At 31.1% G+C, this 11,813-nt stretch overlaps 1 protein-coding gene across 1 annotated transcript; it reads left to right on the top strand.

The window, feature by feature from the left end:
* The first annotated feature begins 2,772 nt into the window (after positions 1-2,772).
* On the top strand, positions 2,773-8,891 carry LOC122591133 (GDSL esterase/lipase At4g01130-like). The gene is made up of 5 exons (XM_043763347.1): positions 2,773-3,121; positions 7,513-7,722; positions 7,840-7,997; positions 8,107-8,377; positions 8,484-8,891. Exons 1-5 carry the CDS (start codon positions 2,890-2,892, stop codon positions 8,729-8,731), a joined length of 1,119 nt encoding a protein of 372 aa, XP_043619282.1. The 5' UTR covers positions 2,773-2,889; the 3' UTR covers positions 8,732-8,891.
* Positions 8,892-11,813: the final 2,922 nt, after the last annotated feature.

Raw genomic sequence — 11,813 nt, forward strand, 5'->3', positions numbered from 1 at the left:
TTCGTCCATAAAGAAGTCTTTCAAATGATGAAGGAGGGTATATCCTTCCAATGTTCTTTTATTACATTAGTTTCTTTCTATTAGCTTAACATTCTTGACATTTAAACTGAACACCTAGTATCAATTTATATATTCAATTTTGAACTTATAAGCTTTTATGAGTTGCATGTATTAATATCTAATACTAATAATGTCGTAAGTCTCGTGTCCAGTGTTGGATACATGTCTAAAATCTAGTTATATATATATATATTTTTCAATAACAAATAAGCCTTTTATCATCGATCAATTTCTATTTTCTTATAAATAATAAAAAGCACTATATTTTAATTAAGTTGAAATTCACTTTAATATAATATTTTCACCATTTAACTGAAAGATCCACAAAATGTTATTAGTAACTTTTTTCTTCTTCTTTTTTTTTTTTTATTATTTTTATTGTTACTCTTACAAGTAATTAAAAAATAATTGAAACACAATGTACAACAAAAAAAGAATTTTGAAAGTTTAAAATTTTAAGTTAATTAGAAATACAATTAAAATATATTCGATATTATCATACTATTGTGTCGTGTTAAATTTTAATTATGAGGATTGTTCATTTGAATCTATAATTTTTGGTGAAACCTAAGGACCAAATCTTGACCCTTGATTTATCCTAATCAATGGATGAAATTAATCATTTTTTTCTCTTTTCTCTCTTCTCTCATTCTTCTCCGACAACACAACCGCCGTCCACCACCTCTTTCTCTTCTCCGGCGAGACAGCCGCCCGCTACCACCTCCTTCTTCTTCTCCGGCGCCGCCGCCACCGCCACCTGCTTCTCCGTCTCAGACCACCCAGCCACGGAGCCGGCGCCGGCAGCAAGGGCTTCGCCCGTACCGTAGCACACCGCCACCATCTCTTGGATCGTTGCCCATCAAATCCATACGATTCCCAAATGTGTCCCCTGACGGTTAAGTTTAGAACGGATAAGGGCCTCTGGCCCGTACCGTATCCACCCGAAAACGAAATTGATAATCGCCGGAGATGCCGCCTGAGATATTTCCGCCGCCGGAGATGAATTTGACCGTCGGAGATGATGGTTGATGTCGTCGGAGATGATGGTCGATGTCGCTGGAGATGATGGATGATGTCACCGGAGATGGAAACTTTCATGTGTAATTTTATTTTTAATTTCAACTATTGATGATTGTTGATCCAAGGGCTAAGATTGAGCCCTTGGGTTCCACCAATTTTGATGGATTCACGTGAATACAACCCTATATTGGTGTATATAGATACACACGATATTAATATAATTAAGCTGAATATAATGAACTCATGTATTTATGCATTTTGGCTTTGGATTATTTAATTTAAGTATATTATATTTTATTACCTTTTCTTTGTATTTGTTAAAAGGTATTTGTTCATTTGAGTCTTGAATTTTTCTTGGAAACTAAGGGACAAATTTTGGCCATTGGATTATCCCCTCAAAAATAAATCCCAACCCTTTATATCCCTCCCTTTCCCCTCGTCTCCTTCTCCCACCAAGCACACACACACACACAGCGATACAACCAGGGGACTTTCTCTCTCTCCCCCGCTTTTCCGGCAAGCTCTCTGGCGAAGGGATCTTGAACCACCGCCATCTCCGCCTTTATGCATGACCGGCGATACAACCACCACCACCTCCTCCTTCTTCTCCGGCGATACAACTTCGCTGGAAAACTTCAAACGCTGATAAAACCTTCGTTCCTTCGAATTAGAACATCACACTTACACCAAAACACTCACAATCACACCGCGAACAAACCCTAGCCAGAAATGAATCCGATCTATACTCGCCGGAAAACATGAAAAAATCACCGGTAAAAATTAAAAACACTATAGCTTTGTTGTTTCTTCGAATTAATGCATGAAACTTGTATCAAATCACTCAGAAACACATTCCGCACAAACCCTAGCCAATAAACACTGTTTTCGAGCTCGTCGGAAAAATCACAGTGTCGCCAGAATTTGTAAATCCAAAAATTGAAAAGATGATTGTGTTTAGAATTTGTCCTCGAACAAAACCTCATGATTTTCAGCTTGATTTGATGAAAAACAAAGACGAATTTGAAGAGAAGATGAACAAAAACTTTGATGTTTTTAGTTTTCAAATTTTTTAAAATAAAATTAAATGAAAAATTGTCTGGGATTGTGCAAATAAAACTCATGCAATAGTTGCATAAATGATTACCCATCGAATGCATTGAAGACCTGTCATCAGTGATTATCCTGCCTCTGATTTTGCTTTCTGTTGATGCCTCGTTTGGCTTAACCAATCAAATATGATTGGATAATGTCGCCGGAGTAATTTACCGGAGTAATTCGTCGGAGTAACCAATCAAGCTTGATTGGCTTGACCAATCAAATATGATTGGACAATGTTGCCGGAGTAACCAATCAAGTTTGATTGACTTGACCAAATCAGATATGATTGGACAATGTCGCCGGAGTAACCAATCAAGCTTGATCAATCAAATATGATTAGACAATGTCGCCGGAGTAATTCACTGGAGTAATCAATCATGTTTGATTGGATTTTGATGATTGTTTGATCCAAGAACTTAGATTAATCCATTGGTTTCCACTATTTTTAAAAGATCTAAGTGAATACAACCCTTTGTTAAAAAACTATTCTTTTGTATCTTTATTTTAAGGTTGTTGGTTTGAAATTTAAATACACGCAAGATATTTTCGTTTCATCTATATATTACACACTTTATTAATTAAACATATCACTTTCATATTCCCATTCAACCTTTTCTTGTTGCATTATCTCTTTCAATATACGAGTATTTTTTATTTTTTTTTGACTTAACCAGCTTATACATATATATTGTTAAAATCTTGGGCTCGATAATGTTCCCACGGTATTTGATGGTTCCTTTGCTGGTAATGATAGCAATATTGTTGGCGAGGCTATGCGATGCAGGATGTGGTTATGAAGCTATTTTTAACTTCGGTGATTCAAATTCTGACACTGGTGGTTTTTGGTGGGCATTTCCTGACGCCCCGCCGCCAAATGGTATGACGTATTTTAAACATCCCGTGGGTCGTGCCTCTGATGGTCGCCTCATGATCGACTTCATAGGTACGTACACGTATGTATATCATGCTTTTTATTATTTAATACACATGATATATATGTTAATATGTATACATATCAAAAGTTATTGTGTATTTATAATATTTTGCTTAGTATTCCAAAGTACAATGTTGTGTTGTGTACACAAATATCACTATATCTCATGCGGATAACGTTTCTTATCTAAAAGGGGAGGCGGGGGGATTGGGAGATGTTGCTTAATGTACGTATGATATGAAAACACAACCCGCATTCAGAATGGTGGAACAAATTTTTTTTTCAAGTAATCATATGCTTTAAGAATATGCCTGTATTATTCATTTATTAGCATATGTATTTATTTTTTTAATCCTCATCATTAGTTTTAGCATGTTTTTTTTTTTAGACACATTTTAAAACTATTTATCTAAACACATCAAACATATATTTTTTTAAATGGTTGGTATTTGCTATTTTTTTTGTTTGTTTAATTTTACATGTTATTTGATAGGTAAGAACACAACCTTATATATTATCCTCTTTTGAAATAAAAGAAAATGTCAATTTATATGCATTTATATATTTATATTTTCTAATACATAAATAATTGGGATTTCATAGTTAAATTTCTTAAATTATAACATGCCAAATGAGTTAATTATATAAAAAGCGGATATATTTAAGATATAATTAGTAGTCTTATGAATTTACATTTTTTAATTTTATTATTATTTTATACTTTTAGGTTTTTATAAGGAAAAAATAATTACTTTAAATATAACTTACATTTTTTTAGCTTTTTTTTTTAATTATTAATAAATAAATTATTAAAGATTATCTGAAAATAAAATCTAAACTTATTTAGGTTTCAGTTGATGACGCTAATCCAATACACTTAATAATTTATAACTAGATTTTAGACTCGTGTCCAACACTGAACACGAGATTTACGATATTAACAATATTATATCTTTATACATTTAAGTCATAAAAGCTTACAATTTTAAAAAAACACGGTTTAAAGTGTTATATTTTGCAAGTTGTAGTACAATAATCATAGGTTTCTCACTGTCATTATTAGCCTAGACATATTGATGGAATTGTTTGTCGTAGTCATTCCACAAGACACATGCTATATATAATAATTTCTCCATTATAATATATTTTGAAACAAATGTACTCATACTGTGATACTATTAGGAAAAATAATTAAGAATTAAAATATAAACATATTTGTGATCCCGAACTTGACATCCAAGTATATGTATTTAATCATGATGCGCGTTCATAACATGCATATGTTTATTTTCAATCACTTGTTATATGATAATATGATAACAATTACGATTGTTTTTATATTATTTGATAACAATTAGGACTCTTCTAATATTTGTTAATAAGTCATTAGGTTTTCAAATAATTTTTTGTAGAAAATATTTCATATGTTAAATTTTTTTTATTTAAATAAATGATTGTAAATTTTAAAAAATTCTCTCAAGTTGATGGCTAAAATCAAATATAAGTTAAGTATTCAGGGCTAAAAAGTGTAAATTATTGATGAAAAATAAAAAAGTGTAAATTAATGAGACTTTTTTTACAAATTAATATAAATATTAATATAATAATATATTTGGATAATAATTATTAGGATTTTTAATTTGTAGTTTATCTAAATGATGACATCATCAAAAGTCAATTTGATGAAATCGAACGATGTGATTGGTTAATTAGTCATTAGTTTAACTGTCTTATAGTATATATTAAGATTAAGATAAGATTAAGATTAAGATAATTTATAACGCACGTTCTAAAAAATACAAACTATATCATATGTATATTAAAAATATATATAAAGAAAATGTATTTTTAGCAAATATCAAGTTTGTTTTTATATATATTTTTAAATTTAAACTTAAAGGTTTTTTTTATTTATATTTATTTGATAATTTGTTTTATTTTATAAATATGGTTAATTTCTTGTATATTTGACATGAGGCTAAATATAATAATATATTAATAAAGATATCATGTTGTATCAAAATTTGAAAGTGCTATGTTATATTAAAATTACAATGTACGTGATTAGTTTAAGAAAATTATACATAATGTATATTTCTAATGAGCGTGTTTGTTTAAAACATTATATTTAACAATTTGAACCTACATATAAAATCTAGTTGAGTAATTCATTGGAGAAAATGGATAATTAAATTGTATAGGGAACTACAACATTGTTGCAATTAAAAGACAAAGTGCCCCATCCCCCTACTGTTCGTCATTCATGTTTCAGAGTTCAGACAACACTTCGTCATTGCCTCGTACTACGTAAAACTCTCGTACACATAAAAGATAAACAAAAATAAAAATAAAATATTATTATATGTAAATATACAGATATAGATCATTCTTTTAAAGTTGCTCTAACTTTACATCATTTTGATTAAAATTTATTGGTTAAAAATAAAATATCAAGTTTGAAATTTAACCTTTAATTTTAATTTAAGAATAAAAATAATTCAACTTAATCTATAAAATTGTATTTGACTTTACAGGATTTTTATTCGTCATGTACTCATGCTTGGATCATAATTTGATAAATTTTATGAAATTAATATTTAATTTTATTTTTAGCGTATACGGTTGTTCAAAGATTGAGAACTCTCATTACATTAAAATGTAGGCATCTTTTTATCACTGGCGGATGTAATATATAGATTTGTAAGGTTTTTTCTATGCAGATTAATGGTGTATAAATTTACTGTTTTTCAAAACAAAAAATTAACATTGACATTAAAATAAAAATATGGTTAATTACTTGAAAAGTCTCTCAACTTATTTAATAAATCTTTTCCGGAGCTCAAACAAATAAGCTCGCGACCGAATTAAATTAAAAATAGTATTACACGCTTTCAGCCAGGTAGATTGGTCCCAAAATACTAGAGTATAACAAAACTGTGTTATTTCACTTTCCTTTTTCCTTCTTTCTTGTTCTCCCCCCTTTCTCTTTTTTTTTTTCACAAATTCCTATTAAATTAAAACTGAGGTCACCAAATTAAATCGATATGCAACATTAATAACATAGATCATGTATTCATATGACTAACACAACACATCCATGATTCATAACACAACTAATAACAAACAATCATAACTTTGACATGTATCCGTCATGCGTCATCTATGGGTGCTTACAAGAAGAAGAGGCTCCACCACAAGACATCCCATAATCCATTGCTAACAAATGGTGCCGGTAGCATAGATCGTTCTTATGTTGGGACAGATGACGAACTTTCAACTAACTATGGTGAGATCGATTTAGAAGCTTCGAGTCGATTAGATGGAAGAAAATGGTCAACAAGTTACAAAAGTCAAGAAGGATTGGAGCTTGTAGCTATAAATTGAGAATTAGGAGGGGGTTCTCCTTCATTGGTTGATAATAATAATTGTTTTAGCTATAAGTATAAGCCCGTGTTCTTTGAAGATATGGTATGGAGCAGCCCAGATTGCAACGACCCTGACCCGAACAAGGCGACATGGACACGAAGCTCTTTCAGAGCAACCTTTTTGTCTGCTTTTCGCATAAACATCCCTGGAAACATATCTTCTTCCTCTTCTTTGGTCGGACATGGTTTTGATGATGATGATTGATCGATTTCGGTATTCTAGGGTTCTTTGAGCAGACAACAGGCCGGGGGGGGGGGGGGGGGGGGGGGGCAAAAGTGAAGTGGGGCAATTGTGTTATAATAGAAAGTTAGTGGTATCTGAGGTGTAATATTTTTTTAAATGAAAATGACATGAAAATAACATGTAATCAATTAATGAAATAAAAATAAATTAAAATAAAATAAAATTATTTTTTTTTACCGGCTACTTACCCGAGTTCTCATAATAGTTATTTTAGTTGTTTTCTTTGATTCAAATAAAACTTTTTTTGTTTGAGCCCCATAAAAAGTTTAGGTGAGGAGTTGAGGGATTTTTCAAGTAATTAGCCCATAAAAATATTAATCAATGGTTGAATGTTGATTTTGATAGGTATAAAAAAAAAGAAATGTCAGGTTTACAAACTAATTACAAATATATTTTTACAAATTGATGTGTCACCAATAAATTAAAGAGAGAGATTAAAAAAGTAAAAATATTTTTTTACATGTAATTGATTCACATAAGTAACACTAAGTTTGTTTGTTAACCTAATATTTTTAAGTTTAGAAAAGATATTGAAGTAATTTTAACTTTGAAAAGAGAGAGGCGTAATATTCAACTTTACAATAATATATAGATGAAATTATTCTAAAAAAAATCATCATAATCATCATCATCACATCAATAAGTTTTAAGTTATTTGACCATTGACTTTAAAAAAAAATTTCTTCATTATTAGTATTGATTGTTGCAAAATTATATTCGATCGGGTGTAGCGGAAAGAATAGGAGTTCCATATGTGAGCCCATACTTGAAGTCCATTGGATCGGATTATAGGCACGGTGCAAATTTTGCAACGCTTGCATCAACCGCGCTTATACCAGAAACCTCCTTGTTTGTATCCGGACTCAGCCCATTTGCATTGCCCATTCAACTTAACCAAATGAAACATTTCAAGGCACAAGTCCACGAACTTTACTCCAAAGGTAACATACCAAATTAATATGTTTGTTCTCCAAACAAAGGCATACATTTTTTTATCTACAAGAAAGTTAAGAAAGGATATTAATTATAGTGGCATTTGGGCTTTGTTTTGTTTACAGGGTCATCTAATCTTCCTCCACCAGATATATTTGGAAAGTCGCTTTATACATTCTACATCGGTCAAAATGATTTCACATCCAACTTGCCTAAATATGGCATCAATGGAGTCAGAAAAACACTTCCTAAAGTCATTTCACAAATTACCAGCACCATTAAGGCAAGTATATATACATTTGAAAAGTCGTTGTTATCAAAGAGTACGTTTTTACCAAAAAAGAATAAGGAATTAATTATAGCAATTTAATTTGTAATATGTTTTTATGCAGGAGTTGCACGGGTTAGGGGGTCGTACATTTTTGGTCCAAAATTTGGCACCCATAGGATGTTACCCTGCATTTTTGGTACAACTCCCTCATAGTGAGAATGATATTGATGAATTCGGGTGTTTAATCTCATACAACAAGGCTGTGGTTGAATACAATAATATGCTCCACGAGGCACTTCTCCAAACGAGGCAACAACTCTTGGATGCCAAAGTCATTTATGCCGATTCTCACAAAGCATTGCTAGACCTTTTCCAACATCCGACTTCTCATGGTACGCACGCACAGTTATTTCTTTCTACGATATAATCAAATACATATATACCTTACGTACGAATTCTTCATTAACTAATTAAATTTTATTATGCAAATTGATCTAGGTTTAAAGTATGGCACATTAGCATGTTGTGGGAATGGAGGTGGTTCCTACAACTTTAATCCGCAAGTGTTTTGTGGGAATAACAAGATTGTAAACGGCCAAAATGTCACGGCATCAGCTTGTAGTGATCCAGGAAAATATGTGAGTTGGGATGGTGTCCATGTCACAGAGGCTGCTAGCAAGATCATCGTCGATAAAATCCTCGGCGGTGGCTTCACAGATCCACCTTTCGAAATCCGTTGCTCATAACTTGACTCTAGTTAATATATCGCTTTCTAGCTTGCTGAACCAAAAAAACCCAATAAAGTAATGACATAGATAAGTAAATTCATATTTACATATCTTGTACACTAAGGATTATAATAAAGGCCTAAAAGGCCCAGATAACTACTTCTAGTTCGTGAACCAATGAAAAGTTATCATCACCAAATGGACAAATATAATGTATAACAAGTTAATTAACAACTATATATATATCGTAACAGTTTGGAAAATACTAAATTCATCTCTAAAAGTTGTAGTTAACTTGCAGTAAAAAAGAAATTGAATTATTCAATATAAAAAGCTCAACCTCTGAATTTTATAGTAAGTGTATATCTATTTCATGCACCTTAACTACAACCTTTAAAATTATATTTAGCAAAACCTAAATAGTTTTTGAGACCTGGATTTTATAGATCATTTACACATTTTACTTTTTATGTGTTCTGCATGACGCATTTTGGACTAACCAAGTAGTAGATCTCTTGAGGTTTTCAATAAGGCTATAAAACAAAAATGCATCCAGCCATATTATCAAGCCCAACTTAACCATGCCTATCAAATAGCCCTAGAAAATCTGAATATGTCCAATTTTTCCAAATAAATGAAGAGAATAATCCGCCGCACACTACAAATAATCCACATTCCACATCTCACAATCACACATATAATAAATGGTAAAACTAGACATATAGTTATTTTTTAAACACATTTCCCTCATCAAAATTTTCTTTATAAGATGAAACATTCTGCAAAATCTCATCTTTGACATATATAGATAAGGATTCACCTATCATTATTGTAAACAAACTAAAAATATATTTCTTGAAAGTAAATCAGTTCTTGAACATGCTTAGCAACTGATTCTCTAATCTCGATATATTACGTACGCTATAAAAAAAAAAAAACTTATCACACCCGCAAGTTTTTGTTCATGATGTTGAGTTAGCAAATATAATTGTTCACTGATTTAGGTAGGTATCATGCATCTATCCTTCCATATTTAGACACTACAAACAATATTGCATTTGTTCACACTTTTAGGTGAATGTGAACAAATTAAAAATTTTGTCACGCTTTTTAGTGTGTAGAAATATATTTAATTAAAAGTTACACACTAAAAAGTGTGTAGAAATAAAAGTTCACACTTCTTAGTGTGAACTTTCATAATTATTTTGTCACGCCTCATTTGTTCACGGTAACATTTTTAGTTACCGTGGACAAATGAGTTGTAACAAAATAATTATTAAAGTCCACATTAAAAAGTGTGAACTTTTGCTTCTACACACTTTTTAGTGTGGAGAAATTTCCACACACTTTTAATTCAATATATTTCTACACACTAAAAAGCGTGACAAAATTTTTAATTTGTTCATACTCACCTAAAAGTGTGAACAAATACAATATGATTTGTAGTGAGAAGACAATAACAATTTTGGTAACATGTAATGTGCAATTGTGCACTATGTAGCACCTAAACGGGTACGGCAAACGGGTACATAAACGATACGGGAACGGGGAACGGCAAAATTGAAAATTCAAGGATACGGGTATGACAATAAAAATATATAAAAATATAAATTATATCAAATTTTTATAGAGAAATATTTGAGACTTTAGAGATTATGTATAATTGTATATGTATAATTTTATAATATATGCTTGATCAGTGATCATTCATTGAATGTTTAGTGTTTAATAATTGGTTTTGGAATAAAAAAATTTAATGTTGATCAAATTGTATATAATATAGCTGTCTGGGTTTGGGGAATAGAAAAAGTCCATTAAAACCTTGATATTAATTAGAAACCGTATGAAAACTTCAAAGAAACGTTTCAGTATATGTAGATAATTCAAGGGAACGTTTCATATGTGTTTTGTACGCGAAAACGTTTCCATGGAGTTTCGAAAATAGGTACGACTATCTGTATGGAGTTTCAGTGCATCATAGATTGTGCATGTTGTCCATATCTTTTCCATATTTATTTCCAAATGCTATATAAAAAAGGAACTGAAAATTTGGTTTTATTATTAAAAATTATAGACACTTTACACGTACATATATACTATTAAATCACGGAATTGGTGATATATGTATATGATGATATTTTAGTTATACTACTCGTATTATATACCTACTCTGCTCCGCAATAATGTTTATAAGCAACATAATCATCTTAAAGGATTTTTCCATGAAAAAGAAGTTAGAGGTCCAAAAAATCTCTGATTAAAATTGTCTTTAACACGTTTAAATCGAAACTCATTTTATAAAAAAAATGAAATAAATATATTGTATATAACATACTATACTGTAAGATATTTTGATAGTATAATATGCTTTTATTTTTATAAAAAATAAGCCTTTCATCGGTCAATTTCTATTTTTTGTTAAAATAAAAAGTAGCACTACTAATTTTACACCATTTAACTGAAAGATCCTCAAAATGCTATTAAAAACTCTTTTTTTTTAAAAAAAATTATTTTACTTTCACAAAAATTACGGAGGCCTCCCCGACATATCTTGCAACGTCGTCAATAGCATGCTCTTACTTCGTCTTTCCCCTAATAAGTCATCAAATTTGGTGCTTTTTGATCCCCAGTTGCTATGGAAAACAAAGGACGAAATATAATCGATTCATCCATTTAAGTGGTTCTCGCTTCTCCTTGTTCTTGTTCCTAACTCCTCCCGGGTAGTATCTAATGTTTGGCACTTTCCATACTTGATGGGTGCAACATCAACAAATTCGCTCATGATCAAGTTACAACCTAAGATCTATGACCATATTATGTTAACTGTTCGTATTTCGTTCATTCGATCGGTATGCAAAATTTTACTTTCACAAAAATTACGGAGGCCTCCCCGACATATCTTGCAACGTCGTCAATAGCATGCTCTTACTTCGTCTTTCTCTTAATAAGTCATCAAATTTGGTGCTTTTTGATCCCCAGTTGCTATGGGAAACAAAGGACGAAATACAATCGATTCATCCATTTAAGTGGTTCTCGCTTCTCCTTGTTCTTGTTCCTAACTCCTCCCGGGTAGTTCCTAATGTTTGGCACTTTCCGTACT

Source organism: Erigeron canadensis, chromosome 3 (assembly GCF_010389155.1).
Source record: "Erigeron canadensis isolate Cc75 chromosome 3, C_canadensis_v1, whole genome shotgun sequence".
NCBI lineage: Eukaryota > Viridiplantae > Streptophyta > Magnoliopsida > Asterales > Asteraceae > Erigeron > Erigeron canadensis.

Coding starts and splice junctions, on each gene's coding strand:
- LOC122591133 (XM_043763347.1), top strand. CDS start 2,890: ATGTTCCCACGGTATTTGATGGTTCCTTTGCTGGTAATGATAGCAATA. Junction 3,122..7,512: donor CCTCATGATCGACTTCATAG/GTACGTACACGT, acceptor GATCGGGTGTAG/CGGAAAGAATAGGAGTTCCA. Junction 7,723..7,839: donor CCACGAACTTTACTCCAAAG/GTAACATACCAA, acceptor TTTTGTTTACAG/GGTCATCTAATCTTCCTCCA.